Source organism: Carcharhinus amblyrhynchos, chromosome 7, assembly GCF_965287045.1.
Source record: "Carcharhinus amblyrhynchos chromosome 7, sCarAmb.v2.hapA, whole genome shotgun sequence".
Classification (NCBI taxonomy): domain Eukaryota; kingdom Metazoa; phylum Chordata; class Chondrichthyes; order Carcharhiniformes; family Carcharhinidae; genus Carcharhinus; species Carcharhinus amblyrhynchos.
The window spans coordinates 105,816,432-105,839,338 of record NC_137330.1 but is presented as its reverse complement, the minus strand read 5'-3'; the positions used below and the strand labels follow the sequence as shown (position 1 = coordinate 105,839,338).

The window sequence follows — 22,907 nt, the reverse complement described above, 5'->3', positions numbered from 1 at the left end:
TGATGATCCCACAATGTTCGACACCATTTGTGACGCCTCAGACACTCAAGCGCTCCAGATCCAAATGCAGCAAGACCAGGACATTATCCAGGTTTTGGTTGACAAGTGGCAAGTAATATTTGTGCAACATTAATACCAAGCAATGACCATCTCCAACAAGAGAAAACTAATCATTGTCTCTTGACATTCAATTTAATTTGATTTATTCTTGTCAAATATATTAGTATACACTGAAAAGTGGGGAGACAGGGTGCAGTGGCATTGCCACTGGACTATTAATCCAGAGACCCAGGTTAATGTCTGGGGACCTGGGTTTGAATCCCATCATGGCAGATGGTGAAACTTGAATTCAATAAAGATCTGGAGTTAGAAGCCTGTTGATGACTATGACACTATTGCAGATTATTGCCGACACTATCGCTGTGAAATTCTCCTAGTTGCCACTGTCTGGCGTAAAAATCCACCTGGTTCACTAATATCCTTTAGGGAAGGAAGTCTGCCATCCTTACCTGGCCTGGTCTACGTTGTGACTCCAGATCCACAGCAATGTGGTTGACTCTTAAATGCCCTCAGGGATGGGCAATGCCCATATCCCATGAACAAATTTAAAATTTGTTTGTCAAAGCTATACAGACAAAGCATACCATACATAGAGAAGGAGAGGGTGCAGAATGTAGTGTTACAGTCATAGCAAGGGTGTAGAGAAAGATCAACTTGATATAAGGTAGCTCCATTCAAAAGTCTGATGGCAGCTGGGAAGAAGCTGTTCTTGAGTCGGTTGGTATGTGACCTCAAACTTTTGTATTTTTGTCCTGACACAGCACCTCATATTAGATCTGTCTAAAATCTAACTCATTTCAGTGGTAGTGCCAACATAATGGAGAGTATTCTCAATGTGAAAATAGGATGTTGTCTCCACAAGGTGGTCGCTCCTATCAATAATGTGACAGAAAGATGCATCTGTGACAGGTAGATTAGAGAGGTGAAGGTCAAGATGGGTTTTCCTCTTAGTTCCCTCATCATCTTCCATGGACCAAGTCTAGCAGCTATGTCTTTTTAATTCTTTAGCTTAATTTGTAGTGGTGTTACTGAGCCACTCTTGGTGGTGGACATTGTGCCACCCAGAATACATTCTGTTTTTTGGCATCAATACTGCTTCCAATTTCATCATGAAGGAGTACTTATTCATCAGCTCATTGGGGGTGGTGGGGGGTTGGGGGGGTGGTTTGTGGTGTCTGCAGTAGGAATTTTGTCATGTTTTGTTGGCCATCTTTGACTTGATGCCATGAGATCAATGGGGCTTAAGAGTCAACTAGAAAGGCAGTGGCATGGTGGTATTGTCACTGCACTAGTAATCCAGAGACCCAGGGGCTGGGTCATTGCAGATGGTAAAATTTGTATTCGATATGAAAAATCTGGAATTAAAAATCTAATGATGACCACAAAACCATTGTTAATTGTTGTAAAAATAATGGTTCGCTAATGTTCTTTCGGAAAGAAATCTGCTGTCCTTACCAGGTCTGGCCTACATGTGATTCCAGACCCACAGCAATGTACTCAGGGCAATTAAGGATGGGCAATAAATGCTGGCCTGGCTAGTGATGCCCAGAGGCAGTAAAAATTCATTAAAATAAATCTCCCTCCTGACTATCTCACTGTGCTGCCAACTCTGATGGGTGTGTCCTGCCGGTCAGTCAGGACATGCTCAGGGATGGTGGTGATGGTGTTTGGGACATTGGTCAGAATGTTCCAGCCATTTTTCTCTGCAGAATCGTCCGGTTCCCTCATTACAAACTACTCCCGTGCATCTCCCAGACAGGCAGCAGGGGCGCATACAATAGGAAATCCCTTTGACAGTGGTGGGATCTTCTGGTCCTGTCAATGGCAAAACCCTACCACAGGTTTCCTGACAGCAGAGGTACTATATAACAGGAAACCCCTGATCCCTCCACCAGCCAATGGTGGAATGCCTCCACTGCCATGGAACATGCCATGGGGCAAGTGGAAAATCCTGCTAGTGTCCCTGTAAGATATGATTCTGTGAATATTATTGTTGCTTGACCCGTCTGTGGCACAGTTTTCACAAGCTCCTGGATATTAATAGGGAGGACTTTGCAGGGTTAACAGGGCTGAATGCCTACATCATTGCTGGATGGTCTGTCTGATTTCATTCTTGCTAGGCCATTTAAAAGTCAGCCACGTAGGCCTACAATACTGGCATCTACCCAGCAATGGGTAAAATTGCCCAGGTATATTGTGTTCACAAGAAACATGACAGATCCAACCCAGTCAATTACTGCCCCATCAGTCTACTTTCAATCATTAGTAAAGTAATGGAAGGGGTCATCAACAGTGCTATCAAGCAACACTTACTCACATGGACACTCAGTTTGTGTTCCGCCAGGGTCAGTCAGCTCCTGACCTCATTACAGTCTTTATTCACACATGGACAAAAAAGCTGAATGTCGGAGGTGAGGTGAGACTAACTGCCCTTGACAACAAAGCAGCATTTGATTGAGTACAGCATCAAGGAGCCCCAGCAAAACTGGAGCCAGTGGGAATCGAAAAAAACCTCTCCTGGTTGGAATCATACCCAGCTCAAAGGAAAATGGTTGTGATGGTTGGAGATCAATCATCTCAGCTCTAGGACATCACCTCAGATGGTGTTTGAGGCCCAACCATCTTCAGCTGCTTCATCACTGACCTTTCTTCCATCATAAGGTCAGAAGTGGGGTGGTTTGCTGATGACCAAATAATGTTCAGTATCATTCATCACCATTCCTTTATTTATTTATTTATTTATTAGTCACAGGTAAAACTTATATTAACATTGCAATGAAGCTACTGTGAAATTCTCCTAGTTGCCACTGTCTGGTGCCTGTTTGTGTCAGTGCACCTGACCAGTATGTCTTTCAGAATGTGGGAGGAAACTGGAGCACCCAAAGGAAACCCACGCAGACACAGGGAGAATATGCAAACTCCACGTAGACAGTGACACAAGCCGGGAATTGAACCCGGGTCCCTGGCGCTACGAAACAGCAGTGCTAATCACTGTGCTACTGTGCTGCCCCATAGATACTGAAGCAGTCCTTGTCCAAATGCAGCAAGACCTGGACAATATCCAGGCTTGGGCTGAAAAGTGGCAAGTATCATTTGCATCACACAAGTGCCAGGTAATGACCATCTCCAACAAGACAGGATCTAACCATCACTAAATTCCCCACTGTCAGTGGGGGTTACCACTGACCAGAAACTAACTGGACTAGCCATATAAATAACGTGGCTACCAGAGCTGATTAAAGGCTAGGAATCCTGTGATGAATAACTCATGACTCCTCAAAGCCTGCCCACCATCTAAAAGACACGGTTAGGAGTGTAATGGAATGCTCTTCACTCGCCTGAATGAGTACAACTCCAACAACACTCAAAAAGCTTGACACTATCCAGGACAAAGCAGCCTGTTTAATTGCTACCCATTCCACAAATGTTCAATCCCTCCACCATTGACAAAAGTGACCATGTGTATTGTCTACAAGATGCACTGCAGGAACTCAGCAAGGCTCCTTAGCCAGCACTTTCCAAACCCATGAGCATTACCATCTTGAAAGACAAGACTAGAAGATAGCTGGGAACACCACCACCTAGAAGTTCCCCTCCAAGTCACTCACCATCCTGACTTAGAAATATATCGCTGTTCCTTCATGGTTGCTGGTTCAAAATCCTGGAAATTCCTCCCTAACAGCACTGTGGTGTATCTATAGCTTAGGGACTGCAGCAGTTCAAGAAGACAGCTCACCACTACCTTCTGAAGGGCAGCTAGGGATGGGCAATAAGTGGTGGCAGAGCCAATGACACCCACAATCCATAAATGAATTTAAAAAATCTGATGAGGATGGCAGATTTCCTTCTCTAAAGGACATTGTGAACCAGGCCAGTATTACAACAATCCATGATACCTATCATAGTCACCATCACTGAGGCAAACTTCTAATTTCAGATTTATTAATTGAACTTAATTTCCTTCAGCTGGGATCCATAATGGGATTGGAACCCGTGTCTCCAGTGCATTGCCTGGGCAATGTTACCACTATGCCACTGACTCCACTGTGTGCTTCTAAATAACCTGGATTCTGAGTGCAGATGTATTTCATGCCAGTCAGCAAGCTGATTCCTGTAGTATAAGGGTCTTGTACAAGTAGGGTTAACATGCTATTAAGTACAGTACTACCCGCACAATGATATAAGAACATAAGAAATAGGAGCAGGAGTAGGCCATCTAGCCCTTCGAGCCTGTTCCGCCATTCAATAAGATCATGGCTGATCTGAAGTGGATCCGTTCCACTTTCCCGCTTTCTCCCCATAACCCTTAATTCCCTTGTCTGTCAAAAACCTATCTACCCGTGACTTAAATATATTTAGCGAGGTAGCCTCCACCACTGCAACGGGCAGAGAATTCCAGAGATTGACCACGCTTTGAGTGAAGAAGTTCCTTGTGACCCACACCTAGGGGACAGCGCTGTGAGCACAAACAAGCATGGAGACAGCTCATAGCTTGAACCCTTTACTGTGTAATGTGTACGTAGTTCTTGTAGTTAATATATACATACAGTTAATCTATTTAAGACTAAGATTGCATGGAGACTGACCAAACAGTATCCAACACCCTATAAGAATTCATATCATTTAGAAGCTCAATGCAACTGCCCTAATGTAAACTAAACAAGTGTGATTGTGCAATAGTCTCTTCAGTATGCATCTATAGTTCTTGGGTGCATCAAATGCCAGAGCTCCAAAACAAGCACAAAAGATCACAAATCATGTTATATAATAGCCTATGTGCTCCTAATACCTCAAGACACTACTTTATTCCTTTCTCTATCATACAAAATAAGTCCAAGCCAAATTTTTGCAGTATCAATATTAGGCTGTCTGGTCTAAAAGTTTATATTTCTTTCTTCCTTCTTAAACAGATTTGGTAACTTTGTAATTCTGTGGTTTAATATTTCCAGCGGAGGATGTTTCAAAGATTGTGACCAGAGCTTCTGTTAAATCATAATTTATTTCACTTTCTAGGATACCTGTTGTTAGGGCTGAATATATTTTCTAATTTGAGTTGCATTGGCTTTTTTAAGAAAACTTCTTTATCTGTATTTTTCTTTATAAATGCTTCATTTATATTTCTTTCGTACTTTTACATTTTTCTGACCGTTGTGAACAGCAAGATAAAGTAGTAGTTTTGTATCTCCAACATTCTTTCATTCTCCCTAAGATTTTTTTTATTTCTGATGGACGCTATCCTTTAACTATTCTAGCTCTTTGGGTTTTTAATTTCAAGTTCTCAGCTTGAAGGTTTTACTTTACCTCCATAATTACTAAGTTGCAATTTAAATCTAATTTTTGAGCTCTCATGTTTGTTTGGGACTACTGTTCATTTAGTTATTATTTTCAGAAAAGGTGTTGCTTTGCATTTCAGAATATTTGAATTTTCTATTTTCTCTGACAGGAATGATGAGAAAGAGTATGCTCTTAAACAAATCGAAGGCACTGGTATCTCCATGTCTGCATGCAGAGAGATTGCTGTAAGTTTACAAGATGGACTTAAAGTTTACATATTTTTGTAAAACCTTTTTCTCATGGCCTGTGCCAGAAATTATTTTTATGCTAGGATGGAGGGATGTATAATCTTGATTGAACTGGGCAATTACTTCAGTATTAATCCACATTTGTGAAATTAATGTTAACACTAAATAGTAGCAGATTGTATGCAATAGCTGGGTTCTGTACTTTTGCTTTCAGTATATCAAATTATTTCATCTGGTTAATTCCCATAAGCCAACATTATTATCTTGCACTATACGTGTTTTGAAGTGAGAAAGGTGACAATATGGTTTTCCTGTTCTATTGTTTTTTGCATTGTCCTGAACCTTTGTGAGGATCTCTGTATCATGTGAGTTTTTGTAAAATATGAAGAAATGTATAAAACTTCAGAATTGCTCAAACAAGCTTGCATTGTTCTTCCTTCATCTTCATATAACTGCATGCATCTAGGGCTCAATCTTCAGCCCACGTCCATGTTGGGAAAAGAGGGTGATAGGACCGGAAAATTACAAGCCTGTAGGTGTGCCGGCTTCCTCAGCCCTTTTTTCATTCATTCATGGGACATGGGTGTCCAGCTGGCCAGCATTTATTGCCCATCCTAATTTCTCTTGAGAAGGTGGTGGTGAGCTGCCTTCTTGAATTGCTGCAGTCCAAGTTCTGTGGATCGACCCACAATACCGTTAGGAAGGGGATTTTGACCCAGCGACTGTGAAGGAATGGTGATATATTTCCAAATCAGGATGGTGAGTGGCTTGGAGGGGAACTTGCAGATGGTAATCCTATCATCAGCCATTTTGGCTGATGCAAGTTTGCGGTGCTGAAACATAGAAACATAGAAGATAGAAGCAGGAGGAGGCTATTTAGCCCTTCGAGACTGCCCCGCCATTCATCACAATCATGGCTGATTGTCCAACTGAATAACCTAATCCTGCTTTCTTCACATAACCACTGGTAGGCCACGTGCTTCCATGAGTGGGGAGCAATTAAGAACCTTGTTAAGCAGGCATGAAGGAGACCAACTAGGATTTTTCAATCAACTTCCAGTTTGCTGATATGACTAGGTACAGTACAGAAGAGGCCCATGGCCTATTGAGTTTGCACTGACAAAACCGCACTAAATCTACACCAATCACACTTTCCAGCACTTGGCCCATAGCCTTGAATTTTATGATATTTCAAGTGCTCATCCTTGTACTTTTTAAAGGTTGTGAGGTTTCTTGCCTTTACTCCCAGGCAGTGTATTCCAGACTCCCACCACCCTCTGGGTGAAAAATGTTTTCATTAAATCCTGTCTAAACCTCCTGCCCCCCAGCTTAAAATTTTCCCCCTCATTATTGACTCTTCAACTAAGGTGTACAGCTGCCTCCTGTCCACCATGTCCATACCCCCCATAATCTTATACAATCAGGTCCCCTCTCCATCATCTCTGCCCTAAAGGAAACAACCCAAAGCTGCCCAGTGTCTCTTCATAGCTCAAATGCTCTATCATGGGCAAACTCCTGGTGAATCTCCGCTGCACGCTTTCTAGTACAATTGCATCTTCCTATAGTGAGGTAACCAGAACTGCACACAGTACTCCAACTGTGACCAAAGGTTTGTAAAACACCAACATAACCTCCCTGTTATGCTAGAACTGGTAAAGGCAAGATTCCTGTATAGTGCTTTAACTAGTTTATTAACCAGTCCTGTTGCCTTCATCAGTCTGTGGAGAAGTATCTGAAAGTCCCTCTAGTTCCTCTGAGCTTCCTAATGCCCTGTCATTTATTGAGTACTCCCTTGTCTTGTTACTCCTTCCAAAGTGCATCAGCTTGCACTTTTCAGAATTAAGTTCCATCTGCCACTGATCTGCCCATCTGACCAACCCGCCATGGAGATGATTCTCCCAAAATATTATAAGTAAAACTGGAGTAACTCCTGCTGATTTTTTTAAGTGTGACTTTCAGAATGAATTTCCCATACTCTGAGCACTGCAGAATGCGCTAGCGTGATTCACTCTGAAAATCAGGGGGTGGAACCTGTTCGCGTTGGAGATGCCAGCACCGTAGTGCTGAGCAGGCTACTGCACATGCACCGATCTGTCAGCGCGGAGGTCAGTGCATGAGCTCTGGCCCTGCACTGCCAACCTCCCGATCGCTGGCCAACCCTCATACATCGCCCATATGGCAAGCACTGATCAACCCATTCCCTCCATCTTCCAGTGACCCTGTGGTAGCGGGACTTGCCCCCTGCCCCCCCCCCGATGCCTGGTGGACAGTGCCAAGGTGCTCCTTGGGCTTTGCCAGTTTGCTCCTTGGTGAGGAGCTGAAGGAAATCAGCATTAATCTACTAATGGTTTTGGGGAAATTGATGACAGATAAATCTCCAGGTCCTGATAATCTTTATCCTAGAGTGCTTAAGGAAATGGTCCTGGAAATAGTAGATCCATTGGTGATTATTTTCCAAAATTCTTTGGACTCTGGAATAGTTCCTACAGTTTGGAGGGTAGCCAATGTAAACCCGCTATTCAGAAAGGGAGGTAGAGAGAAAACAGGAAACTATGGACCAGTGAGCCCCTAACATCAGTACTGGGAAAGTTGTTAGAGTCCATTACCTAGGATTTCATAACTCGGCATTTGGAACGCAGTGGAATAAAAAGACAAAGTCAGTATGGATTTACAAAAGGGAAATCGAATTCTTTGAGGATGTTCATGGGTAAGATGATTGTCCAGTGCTATTATCACTGGACTATTAATCCAGAAACTCAGCTAATGTTCTGGGGACACAAGTTCAAATCTCACCACAGACGGTGGCACTTGAATTCAATAAGGAAAAATCTGGAATTAAGAACCTACTGATGATCATTAAACCATATCAATTGTTGGAAAAAACCCATCTGGTTCACTAATGTTCTTTAAGGAAGGAAATTTGCCATCCTTACCTGCTCTGGCCTATATGTGGCTCCAGAGCCATAGCAATGTGGTTGACTCTTGACTGCCCTTGGGCAACTAGGGATGGGCAATGAATGCCAGCCAGCAACACCCGTGTACCACAAATGAGTAAAAGAGTTGACTGAGGAGAACCAGTGGATGTGATTTTCTTAGGCTTTCAGAAGGCTTTTGACAAGGTCTCACATAACAGACTACTATGTAAAGTTAGCACGTGGGATTGCAGGTAAGATCTTGAAATGGATAGAAAACTGGTAAGCAGATAGGAAGCAAAGAGTTGGCATAAATCGTTTTTTTCTGATTGGCAGTCAGTGACTAGTGGGGTTCTGCAGGGACCTGTGCTGGAATCCCAACTGGTCACATTATATATTAATGATTTGGAAGAGGGAACTGAATGTATTGTCTCCAAATTTGCAGGTGATACAAAGTTGTGTGGGAGAGTGAGCTGTAAGAAGGATGCAGAGATGCTTCAGCTTGATTTGGACAAGCTGAGTGTGTGGGCATCTGCATGGCAGATGAAGTATAATGTGGATAAGTGTGAGGTTGTCCACTTTGGCAGTAATATTAGGAAGACAGATTATTACTTAAATGGGTGTAAATTGAGAGAGGTGGATGCTGAGTGAGACTTTGATGTCTTCGTGCATCAGTCACTAAAAGTAAGCATGCAGGTACAACAGGCAGTAAAGAAGGCAAATGGTATGTTGGCCTTCATAGTGAGAGGATTTGAAAATAGGGATAGGATTGTTTTGCTGCAATTGTGTAGGGCGTTGGTGAGGCCGCACACCTGGAGTATTGTGTGCAGTTTTGGTGTCCTTATCTGAGGAAGGATGTCCTTGTTACAGAGAGAGTCTAGCAAAGGTTTACCAGCTGATCATATGAGGAAAGACTAAGTTGGTTAGGGTTATATTCACTGGAGCTTAGAAGAGTGAGAGGAGATCTTATAGAAACTTATAAAATTCTAACAGGGTTAGACAGGGTAGATTCAGAAAGAAGTAGCTGTCACGAGCATGGCTGGTTTATTACAGTCTGTACTCTGCCTATATGAATAACCGTAAAAACAAGCCGCTTGATGCAATTAATTCTGGCATCGCAACAGCGCCAAAATTCATATTTGATATTGGTCAATTGCAGCTTTTTGGATGGACAGCAGCATCCTGTTAGTGGAAAGTACTATTTACCTAGCCATGCTGTAAAAGGGCTTCCTTTAATCTATTGTTCAAATTTTTCAAATTTGCCTTTCAAGGATAATTTGAGATAGACTGGGCACTATTCCGTTCCAAAAATGGCAGCCTTTGGTTCGTTTGCAATTTACCAATTTGCTTGTTTATTTTGGTAGGGATTTTAGTGATGTTCAAAATTTAAAACATTTTATGTCTCTTTTATAAACGTTTCTGGATTTTGCTTCCTCCCATCGATCCATCTCCCTCCATCACAAATTTAAAAGTAAAGTCTTAAAAAAAATTTAAAATTGGCAATAGAAGCTGACTTTATTGACCATCATAATCAGAAGCATTTTTTCATTTCCTTTGTTACCCTTGCGATTCTAAGACCTATTGTTCCATGAAATCATTTAGATCTACTGGGAGGGCAATTGGGGCCTCGATTCAACATTTGAAAAGTGACACACTCTCAGTGCAGTATTAGCATGTCAGCCGTAGAATCTCTACGGTGTAGAAACAGGCCATTCGGCCCATCACGTCTGCACCGACCACAATCCCACCCAGGACATAAGAACATAAGAAATAGGAGCAGGAGTAGGCCATCTGGCCCTTCGAGCCTGCCCCGCCATTCAATAAGATCATGGCTGATCTGCCGTGGCTCAGTTCCACATTCCCGCCCTCTCCCCATAACCCTTAATCCCCTCGCTTATCAAAAACCCATCAACCCGCGTCTTAAAAATATTTAGCGAGGCAGCCTCCACCACTTCAACGGGCAGAGAATTCCAGAGATTCACCACCCTTTGAGTGAAGAAGTTCCTCCTCAACTCCGTTCTAAACCGCCCCCCCTTTATCTTGAGGCTGTGCCCCCTAGTCCTACTGTCCTTTCTGAGCGGGAAGAGTCTCTCCACCTCTATCCTATCCATCCCATTCATCATCTTATATGTCTCAATGAGATCTCCCCTCATTCTTCTAAACTCTAACGAGTACGAGCCTAGTTTATTCAGCCTCTCCTCATAGCTCAACCCCCTCAACTCTGGTATCAGCCTAGTAAACCTCCTCTGCACTCCCTCCAAGGCCAAAATATCCTTGCGTAAGTGCGGCAACCAAAACTGCACACAGTACTCCAGCTGCAGCCTCACCAATGCCCTATACAGCTGCAGCAAGACCTCCCTACTTTTATATTCAATCCCCCTCGCTATGAAGGCCAGCATCCCATTAGCCTTCCTGACCACCTGCTGCACCTGCAAGCTGGGTTTTTGCGACTCATGCACAAGGACCCCGAGGTCCCTCTGCACCGTCGCCTGCTGCAGTTTTTCGCCCTGTAAGTAATAGTCCTTCCTACCATTATTCCTACCAAAGTGGACCACCTCGCACTTGCCAACATTAAATTCCATTTGCCAGTTCCTGGCCCATTCGCCCAGCCTATCTAGATCCTTCTGCAGACTCTCCACACCCTCCGCGCAATTTGCCGTTCCACCAATCTTGGTGTCATCAGCAAATTTCGACACCATACACTCAGTTCCCTCCTCCAGATCATCTGTATGATGAGGCCCCAGCACCAACCCCTGGGGCACTCCACTAGTCACCAACCGCCAATCCGAATAGCACCCATTAACACCCACTCTCTGCGTCCTATTTGACAACCAATCCTCTATCCACGCGTATTCCCATAGTCCCATATAATTACCCTGCTAATCCCCTGACACTAAGAGTAATTTAATATGGCCAATCAACATAACCTGCACATCTTTGGACTGTGGGAGGAAACTGGAGCACCTGGAGGAAACCCACACAGACATGGAGAGAATGTGCAAACACCACACAGACAGTGACTCAAGGCCAGAATTGAAACTGGGTTCCTGGTGCTGAGGCAGCACGCTAACCACCATGCTGCCCCCAGTATTTTGTGCATGGATCCCTATAGTGGGATTTCAATCAAAAATATCAATGTATTTTCCCTTTCCTCTCATGAAATCACTAACTCTTTCTGGAGCATTAGTCATGCCTTGATACTCCACTTGTGTCAATGGTTTTCATATGTAATTCCAAAATTGAGTGTCAGTATTTTATCATGAGCACATCACTGGATAATATCTGGAGTGTATACAAAGGCTGACTTTTGCCTTGCTGTTCCCTTACTGACTCCCCAGAGGCACATGCAGAGACTAATTATAGATTCAATTTCCCATAGGCAAGCTTTTTTTGTATGGAGCAAGGGGCGTAACTTTAGCTCACCTTAGTTTCAAGCATTTTCTGAGATATCAGGACAAAGTTGATCCTTTACTATCTGAGCTCTTAGTGAGAATCTTTTTATTATTGCTTGTATCTTTTGTGTATGGTTCAGTTTCCAATGAATGATTTGTTTTCTGCCCGATTAGAACACTGTTTTCTATTTTTCAGTATTTACAGACTGATGGTACCTGGAACAGAGTCATGATGTTTCTGTTTCACTGCATTAATCTGTTGTACTTTAAACATAGGGCAATGTGGAAATAGTCTATAAAATATAACTTATAGTAAGCAGATTGCGAGAAAATCGAAGAAACTTCTAAAATAATTTTAAAACTGAGTGCAATAAATGTACTTATACAAGGGAAGCTGTTCAGATTTCCAGCCAATGTACTTGTTCCTGTCCTTTGGAAGCTTCTCAAGATTTGTCTTCCCACCCCCAATAATTAATTGTTTTTCTGACTCAAAATGGAGTGGTATAATTGCCCTGTTACTGAATTTTGATTTATGGTCTAATTACTTCTGTCTGAGAAATTTGAATCCAGTCTGTTTAGAAAACAGCCTTCAGTTTGATTTTTTGTTTCTCTTCTGGCAATAACATCTAAAAAATTTGACCAGTTTATTGACATGTAATATTATCTCAAGTGATTCAGTTTCATATCAATGCTATTTATGCTAGTTAGTCACATGGTGTCTAGCAGTACAATCACTGCTTGTTGTTGGAGCTCAGTCAGCTTTTAATGCACTGAAAACTATTATTGTATAGAGTAAAGCTGAGCCTTATTCACACATTCCTGAAGATCTTTATGCCTTAACATTTGGCGGGGGGCCTCCAAAGCCAAGTGATATCCTATACTGTGAAACATATTAGGGATTCTACAGCCTATTTTGGTTTCTTATATGTGTATTGGCTATAATACTGCATTTATACCTTATAGTATATACAATTATTACTTTATAGTGTATACAGCATTGCCAAATGGTTGTCTCATCTCTGGAACCTGAGGATTATATCTAGCCCAGACTGATGGAATGAAAGTTTATTCCTTCTTTTGGCTGTTAAGAGTTCTCATCAAAGTAATGTAGGCACTGTCAATCCACACTAGTTTGCTTACGTGTTGCATAAGTTGGCACCGCTGTGAGCGAGAATGGAGAATTTGGTGTTCTGCCAAAACTCCATTCACTGCAGCAGGACCAGAGAATCCCAACCCTGGGTGATCTTCTAGAGGTCTATAAAATAATGAGGGGCACAGATCAGCTAGATAGTCAATATCTTTTCCCAAAGATAGGGGAATCTAAAACTAGAGGGCAAAGGTTTGAGGTGAGAGGGGAGAGATACTGAAGGATGCAGGGGGGTAATTTTTTCACACAGAGAGTGGTGAGTGTCTGGGACAAGCTGCCAGAGGCAGTGGTAGAGGTGGGTACAATTTTGTCTTTTAAAAAGTGTTTAGACAGTTACATGGTAAGATGGGTGTAGAGGGATATGGGCCAAATGCGGGCAATTGGGACTAGCTTTGTGCTTAAAAAAAAGAGACGGCATTGACAAGTTGGACCAAAGGGCCAGTTCCCATGCTGTAAACCTCTATGACTCTAACCATGGGTGAGAGCAGAGGATTCTGGTTATAGTAAATAGTTTGGGGCAGAGCAGATTACAATGGAACTCTGAATCTGGCTGTACTGTACTTAACCTGAATTCTTCTGCTGAATGGCACAAACGTACAAATTAAATAAGATGCAGCTGTATCATTCTTCATTATGATCAAGATGATAATTTGCAGTGAATTGCCAATATAAGCAATCTATATTGGAGCTAGTGCTGCTTTAAAAACTTATGGATATAGAATATGCTGGACAGCTACTCACTGGGTATGTGTTTCATCACATAAGCAATGCTATCTGTTTCAGTGTCCAGTGGTACTGTCAAACTGTTCAATTGATTTGGCAAATCTCCTAAAGGTTTGCTCAACTCTATTCATAAATGCAATGGCAATTACGCCGAGAAGGGATAACATTAGTTGGGCATCCAAGCATGTACGTTCTTCTAAGTGTAAAATGGTAAATAGAAATTTAATTTAAACATCATTGAAGGCAGATTGAAAACTAAAATGTGACCAAAGTGAATATGTGCATTTACAATCTTTCATTGAGACAAGGAAATCTGAATCACTTGATCTACAAAAAGCTTAAATTTGTGCATTCATGGTGTATTATTGTTGGTGTATTAGCCATTAGTTATATTTCATGCTACATTTTTAAGTAACATGAGTGAAAACTTCCTTTGGTTTCACCCAATCTGCTATAACTCGAATGGGGAGACTGTGGAAGAATAGCATGAATGGATGTTGTCTTTGATGTTATATGTCTTTTTTGGAGTTCTAGCAAAGTTAAGACAGGAGATACAAGCTTTAGAAATACTTTGTGCATGATTTTGTGGAAAAAAAAGAGGCGAAATGTCAACAACCAGCTGGACTACATCATGGTTAGAAAATAACATGGAAAGGATGCAAAAAACTGCAAATCTTCCCAAGCAAGGCACTGACTACCCAACATAGAGTGCTGATGGAAGCTCAAGATGTGCAAGTGAAGGGGAAATCCAGAGAGCAGATGGAGAGATAGCTAAGAGAAGTAGAAGCTGTGATGATCAACACCATGGAAAAATGGTTCAGCCTGGTCGTAGATTTGATTAAGAAAATTGGTGAAGAAAGTGGAAACATCAAAGAAAGTAGCTAAAAAGGATTGAAATGGCCTGTTCATCAGTTGTGAAGAGAGAGGGGAAATATGGTGAGGCAAGTGATAGAGATAGGATTGTCAGGAAGAAGAAGACCATAATAAGGATATATAAACTAGGAGTAGGAGTAGGCTATCTGGCCCCTTGAGCCTGCTCTGCCATTCAATAAGATCTTGGCTGATCTTTTTGTGGACTCAGCTCCATGAACCTGCCTGCTCACCATAACCCTTAATTCCTTTACTGTTCAAAAATTTATCTATCCTTGCCTTAATGAAGCCTCAACTGCTTCACTGGACAGGGCATTCCACAGATTCACAACCCTTTGTGTGAAGAAGTTCCTCCTCAATACAGTCCTAAATCTGCTTCCCCTTATTTTGAGGCCATGCCCCCTAGTTCTAGTTTCACCTGCCAATGGAAACAACTTCCCTGCTTCTATCTTATCTATTCCCTTCATAATCTTTTATGTTTCTGTAAGATCTCCCCTCATTTTTCTGAATTCCAATGAGTACAGCCCCAGTCTACTCAGTCTCTCCTCATAAGCCAACCCTCTCAACTCTGGAATCTACCTAGTGAATCTCCTCTGCACCACCTCCAGTGCCAGTATATCCTTTCTCAAGTAAGGAGACCAAAGCTATACACAGTACTCCAGGTGTGGCTTCACCAGCACCTTACACAGCTGCAACATAATCTGTTTTTAAACTCCATCCCTCTAACAATGAAGGACAAAATTCCATTTGCCTTCTTAATTACTTGCTGCATCTGCAAACCAACTCCTTGGGATTTCTGCACAAGTACACCCAGGTCCCTCTGCACAACAGCATGCTGCAATTTTTTACCATTTAAATAATAGTCCATTTTGCTGTTATTCCCACCAAAATAGATGACCACACAATAACCAACATTGTACTCATCTGCCAGACTCTCGCCCACTCACTTAGATTATCTATATCCCTTTGCAGACTCTTAGCGTCCTCTGTACCCTTTGCTGTTTCACTCAACTTAGTGTCATCTGCGAATTTTGACACACTATACTTAGTCCCCAACTCCAAATCATCTATGTAAATTGTAAACAGTTGTGGTCCCAACACTGATCCCTGAGGCACACTACTAGTCACTGATTGCCAACCAGAAAAATACCCTTTTACCCCCACTCTTTGCTTTCTGTTAGTTAACCAATCCTCTATCCATGCTAATACATTATCCGTAACATTGTGCACCTTTATCTTATGTAGCAGTCTTTGGTGCAGCACCTTGTGAAATGCCTTCTGGAAATCCAGATACATCACATCCACAGGTTCCCCATTGACCACTGCACATGTAATGTTCTGAAAGAATTCCACCAAATTAGTCAAATATGACCTGCCCTTTATGAACCCATGCTGTGTCTTATCAGTGGAACAGTTTATATCCAGGTGTCTTGCTATTTCTTCCTTGATGATAGATTCAAGTATTTTCTCTACTACAGAAGTTAAGCTAACCAGCCTATAGTTACCTGCCTTTTGATTACCTCCTTTTTTAAACAGTGGCATCACATTTGCTGTTTTCCAATCTGCGGGAACTACCCCAGAGTCCAGCGAATTTTGGTAAATTACCACTAGTGCATTTGGTCTAAGGCCAGATGGAAAGGCGCAGTGGCAAGAAACTGAATGCAGCAGGATTGGAAGAAGGATGAGCTGCTGACAGAGGAGATGGAGCTTTATTTATTTATTATTGTCACACGTAGGCTTACATTAACACTGCAATGAAGTTGCTGTGAAAATCCTCTAATTGCCACATTCCAGTGCCTGTTCAAGTACACTGAGGGAGATTTTAGCACGGCCAGTGCACCTAACCAGTACATCCTTTGGACTGTGGGAGGAAACCAGAGTACACGGAGAAAATCCACACAGATACAGGGAGAATGTGCAGACAGTTACTTAAGCCGGGAATCGAACCTGGGTCCCTCGCGCTGTGAGGCACCCATTGAGGGCCACTGTGTCGCCCTCAATGAGTGGTCAATCAGCATTGTGATAGCCCCAAGTAAAATGTGAGAAGCCAAATAAAGAAGCTGCAATGATTTAAAAGTGCAAAATATGGAGCGCTCTCTATATCCATTCCAACACATTTTACTCTTTTGCTTCTTCAGTAATATCAGAATTTGTCACATTTTGATCCCTGTAGTGTTTTTACACCTGTCTATATTTACAGAAATGAATAGACCTTGCATGCCATGCTTGCTGTACACAGAGTTTGTGTATTTTGGGAGCTTAACGTTTTTCCATCAACAATGTTTGTCCTTTAGTGCAAGTGATGGTATTAAGTGATCTTTCTGTATCCCATATCTTGGTTAGAAAAGTGTAAATGATTGAATGTGCCTAGAGTTGGTAAATTTATCCCTTTTCTACCAATTGCACAGCTTTGGGGCATATTTTGTTAGCATTTTCCATAGGAAAGATGAATACTGTCCAGTTTGTGAGTACATTCTGGAATATTTTAATATTAAAAATTGTAAGGCAAATTTAGTTTAAATCTATTATATATAAAGGGGAAGGTAATGAGCATAAGCTGGGAAGTAAGAACTTGACAAAAGAGCTCTAGGCTGTCTATTTTCTGCAAGGATACTTGTCGTCACAAAGGCCCCATTGGTGAAAATTTGAAGTCCATTCATCTGTCTGTTTTGAAACCATTTGAGAAGCATTCAACTGTACATAAATGGAGTAAGCCATTCAGTCTTTCACACCTGTTCGATTATTCAGTTTATCGTGGCTTATCTCTACTTCAAATCCATTTATCCACCTATGCTGTATATTCCTTAACATCCTGACCTAACAAAATTTTATCTAGGAACACCTTTGCTCAGTCTGCAAGGATGATCTCTAGATTCATAACACTTGCCATTTCAACTCTGCATTTTGCCCTCTCTCTTGTTCTCATGCCCAATCTTGGCCGGCTGCAATGCCTCAGTGAAGCCCAACACAAGCTGGAAATACAGCAACTCATTTTTGATTTGACACCGTACAGCCCTCAGGACTCAACCTTGAGTTCAACAACTTTAGACTGACCTTTCTCTTCCTTCTTGACCCTTTTTAAATTTTTTTGGTCCCACTGACTTCCATAGTTGTTCACAGTACCATTAATAATCCCTCTGTGTAGTGCTCTTCACACTTTTGTTGCAAGCTCTCTTAGAAGCCATCTATCATTGACCTTCTACTTTGTTCCACCTGCTCCATTCCTTATACAATTATATATTGCATCGCATGGTGATATATAAAAGCTGTTGACCATTATTGAAGGGATGAAGCAACCAGGAAAAGGGGATTTCTCTAAGAAATCTATTCTGACTGCAATTGAAGCCAAATCTTGTGAATTGACCACCTGATTTTGCACAGATTGAAAATGATTGATAACAGAAATGATTCCTGAAGATGCCATTGATTTACTCAAGCTGGGAATTCATCCATGTGTATTCAGAAATGTTGGCTGTAATCGATCCAACAGGTGGCCCCACATGCCTCCACACTTGGCAGGACGAACTTACCAAAAATATTCTCAGTCCTGAATGAGTGTGAAAATGGGAGAAATTTGCGCCCTTTTTGGGCAACTTAAAAATCAAATCTAATCTGACTTTAGCAAAAAAATGTTGCCAAACTTAGAATCCGCTGGCAGGGGGAGTGGGCAGGGCCTAAGTCATCTGAAAACCAGCTGATAGTACCAGAGAGCACATTTGCACAAATGCAGATTTCTGTGCCCAAAGTACAGGAACTTGTCACTGCCTCCCCCAGCTATAGCTGGTCTCCATTGCCCATCAACCTCCCCTGTCCTTCCATTATCTCATGGCACCGCAGCCGATTGCCACCCCCACACCTGGACCAATCACCACCCTCCCCGGACTGATTGTGGTTGAAACCATCACACCCCCCTGCCATCCCCATGATCACCGTTGTAGAGTGCGCAGCAGACATGCCCCCCTCCCCAGGCCCACCCCTGGTGGGGATTGCCAGGGTACCAGGCTGGCAGTACCAGGGTGCCCATTGGGCAGTGCCAGGGTGCCAGGCTGGCACTACCCAAGAGGCACCTCCCCTCTGCTCCCGACCTCCCAGGGGGGCCTCAATGCTTCCAGCTCTACCAGTAAGGCCATCATGAATGGTTTCCCATTGATGGGACTTTTCATGATCCTTGCCGGAGAGAGCCTTCACTGGTGAGGCAACAGAGGCAAGTGAACCTGAACAATTCCATCGTGTTCTCGCTTTAATATTTTAAACGGCATTTCAGTATTGAGGTTAGCCTCACACCCACCAGATTTCTGGTGCCAATAAGATCACGAGAGGCGAGAAATCATAGGCTGCTCTTAAAACGAGCAAGGCAATACCAGTCTTAAAGATTTTTGGAGAACCATTCTGGAAGTCTTATTTGAAGTACTTTGAAGCTTACAGTCCCATGAAGCCTTCTTGAAAATTTCTCTTATAATCATAGTGCTAACTATTACTACAAATACATTGTCTGTTTCAATTTCACTGGAATTGAAAGCACAAATTAACCAATTGTAGTAATCATGATACACTTGAAGATATCAACTTTTGCTGGAGAATAACACTTTTGATGAACAGTTAGTGTTGGTGATGGGTATCCTGCAGGCACCTCACTTTTCTCTCAGAGGCCTGACACAATTATTAGATAATCAGACAAGTCTTCCTTCACAATAAGGTTGGAAATTCTGTCCCTGTGAACTGCTGGCTACTCACTGAGTCCTACTCTGAGCCCTTCATGAGGAATCATCACTAGAGCCCAAACAGGGAGAGAGGATCAATTGGGCATTGAGTTCCTCGAGAGAGGGTCTGCTGGCAGGCCGCTGGCTCCGCTACAGTGTTTATTGGATAGTTTTCTTGAGGCGTGGAAAACCCATGTGAGTTTGGTATAATCATGAACCATCTTTAAACCCCGTGGGCTCAGAAAAAAATTGTTTTAAATTAATCATTTGATGAGCCTAATGGTTGTCCTGCTACTGGTAGGTGAGTTTCCTGTGTTGGCCTCTTCCTACTACTCACTAAATATGGAACTATTTTCCTATAGTGAAGAGTCAAATGCGTGGCTTCCAGTTTGATTCTCCTGCTTGCCCACCCACCCTTCCCACTCCAGTGGGCTCTCCTAATTACCTCCCATTATCTACTCTGTTGTGTAAGAACATACAACATCAGAATATTAGGACAAATGAGCTGGAATTTGCTCCACCTTTCAGTAAGATCGTTCCTAGGGATCATTTCTAGTGTTTTTTCCTAGAGAAAAGTGATCGCTTCTCGGCCTTTTGGCTAAGATCAAGTGTAGTATCAACATGCTGCGCTTGGTTGAAGTCATTAGGTTACAATTTAGCTTCATTTAAAGCAATTTTTTAAAGCGGCATCTTGGCCTTTTGGTTAAGATGCAAATAAGATCAAGTCTTGGAGGAGGAGCTATACCTACTCCAATCAGCTTGGATCATGTAGATCAAGCCCAAGACAGGTGGTCAGAGCCCTGTCTTGTCAGCTTGGATCGGGAATGTCCCAACTTGTTGGGATTTTGAATTGGCTTTAATTTGATTGGAATAAAGTAAACAAAAAAAAATTACATCAGTTTCACTTTTTTACCCTGTCCCCAAATTCTGTGATATACTTGGTGCCCAGAAATCTACTGATTTTTGTCCTGAATAAACACTCATCAACTGATCATCCGCCGCTCCCTGAGGTAGAGAATTCAAACAACTCATAGCCTACTGGCTGAAGAAATTCTCCTTATTTCAGTCTTAAACTAAATAAATAGAGCTAGTTCCAGACTTTCTGCCAAATAAAACAGTGTCTGAGCATCTACCTTGTCAAACATCTTAATGAGATCACCTCTCATTCTTTTAAACTCAAGAGAAAAGATAATTCTACTCAATTTGCTCTTTTCTTTATTCATTCATGGGATCTGGGTGTTGCTGTCTGGGCCAGCATTTATCATCCATCCTGAATTGACTTTTAACTTTTAGAAGGTGTTAAGAGTCAGTCACATTGCTGTGGATCTGGACTCACATATAGACCAGACTAGATAAAGATGACAGATCTTCCCTAAAGGGCATGAGTGAAGCAAATGGGTTTTTACAACATTTGATTTAATTTGATTTATTATTGTCACATGTATAAACATACAGTGAAAAGTATTTTCTTGTGTGCTATACAGACAAAGCATATCAAGAGAGTGCAGAATGTAGTGCTAGGATGTCAGTGTAGAATGTAGTGCAGAATGTCATAGCTAGGATGCAGAGAAAGATCAACTTAATGCAAGGTAAGTTCATTCAAAAGTCTGATAGCAACAGGAAAGAAGCTATTCTTGAGTTGATTAATAAGTGACCTCAGACTTTTGTATCTTTTTCCTGAAGGAAGAAGGTGGAAAAAAGAATGTGTGTGGTCGGGTGTGTGGAATCATTAATTATGCTGGCTGCTTTGCCGAGGCAGTGGGAAGTGTAGACAATCAGTGGATCAGAGACTGGTTTGTGTGATGGATTGGGTTATATTCACAACCTTTTATAGTTTCTTATGGGCTTGGGCAGAGCAGGAGTCATATCAAGCTGTGATACAACCAGTAAGAATGCTTTCTATGGTACATCTGTAAAAGTTGGTGAGAGTCATAGCTGACATGCTAAATTTCCTTAGTCTGCTGAGAAAGTAGAGGCGTTTCTGGTATCATGGTCGTCATTCGACCTTTAATTCCAGATTTTTATTGAACTCAAATTATACCAACTGCTGTGGTGAGGCTGTCAAATAGGAGGCAGAGAGTGGGAGTCAATGGGTGCTATTCAGATTGGCGGTTGGTGACTAGTGGAGTGCCCCAGGGGTCGGTGCTGGGGCCTCAGCTATTTACCATTTATATAGATGATCTGGAGGAGGGAACCGAGTGTATGGTGTCGAAATTTGCTGATGACACCAAGATTGGTGGAACGGCAAATTGTGTAGAGGGCGTGGAAAGTCTGCAGAAGGATCTAGATAGGCTGGGCGAATGGGCCAGGAACTGGCAAATGGAATTTAATGTTGTCAAGTGTGAAGTTGTCCACTTTGGTAGGAATAATGTTAGGAAGGACTATTACTTACATGGCGAAGAACTGCAGCATGCGATGGTGCAGAGGGACCTCGAGGTCCTTGTGCATGAGTCTCAAAAACCCAGCCTGCAGGTGCAGCAGGTGGTCAGGAAGGCGAATGGGATGCTGGCCTTCATAGCGAGGGGGATTGAATATAAAAGTAGGGAGGTCTTGCTGCAACTGTACAGGGCACTGGTGAGGCCGCAGCTGGAGTACTGTGTGCAGTTTTGGGCGCCGCACTTACGCAAGGATATTTTGGCCTTGGAGGGAGTGCAGAGGAGGTTTACTAGGCTGATGCCGGAGTTGAGGGGGTTGAACTATGAGGAGAGGCTGAATAAACGAGACTTGTACTCGTTAGAGTTTAGAAGAATGAGGGGAGATCTCATTGAGACATATAAGATGATGAATGGGATGGATAGGATAGAGGTGGAGAGGCTCTTCCCACTCAGAAAGGACAGTAGGACTAGAGGGCACAGCCTCAAGATAAGGGGGGGTCGGTTTAGAACGGAGTTGAGGAGGAACTTCTTCACTCAAAGGGTGGTGAACCTCTGGAATTCTCTGCCCGTTGAAGTGGTGGAGGCTGCCTCGCTAAATATATTTAAGACGCGGGTTGATAGGTTTTTGATAGGCAAGGGGATTAAGGGTTACGGGGAGAGGGTGGGTAAGTGGAACTGAGCCACGACAGATCAGCCATGATCTTATTGGGTGGCGGGGCAGGCTCGAGGGGCTAGATGGCCTACTCCTGCTCCTATTTCTTATGTTCTTATGTGAGAGTCGCACCTGAGTTCTGAGACTGGCCAATATTTAAGAACTCAGCAACTAACCTGATTGAGTATACCGCAGCATGAGGTGGACTCACCTGATGAAGGAGCAGTGCTTTGAAAGTTCATGATACCAAATAAATCTGTTGGACTTTAACCCAGTGATGTGAGACTTCTTATTATGCCACAAGTAACAGACTTCATTAGTAGGAGTCTAGAAGACTATGTGCCAAAGAAGCAAATCCGTGTTTCCAAATCGGAAACCATAGATGAATAGGGATGTCCGTTGTTTGCTGAAGTCCAGGTCTGAGGCATTCAAGCCAGGTAACCCTGACCTATACAAGTAATCCAGATCTATGGAGAACCATCAAAGATGCCAAGAGACAGAACTGGACCAAGCTAGAGTCCCATTGATTATGGCAAGATTTGCAAGGCATAACA

General features: G+C 42.5%; 1 protein-coding gene and 1 non-coding gene across 3 annotated transcripts in view; both read left to right on the top strand.

Moving 5' to 3' along the window:
* The window catches only part of cdk19 (cyclin dependent kinase 19), a 234,873-nt gene that overhangs the window by 12,907 nt on the left and 199,059 nt on the right, over positions 1-22,907 (top strand). For both annotated transcript variants that reach the window (XM_080192907.1, XM_080192906.1), the window contains exon 2: positions 5,504-5,579. In XM_080192907.1, the coding sequence (XP_080049033.1) occupies positions 5,504-5,579 (76 nt within the window). The remainder of the gene's footprint in view (positions 1-5,503; positions 5,580-22,907) is intronic.
* Positions 19,905-20,103, top strand: LOC145345763 (U2 spliceosomal RNA). The gene has a single exon (XR_013887152.1). It is a non-coding gene; the product is annotated as a U2 spliceosomal RNA (small nuclear RNA).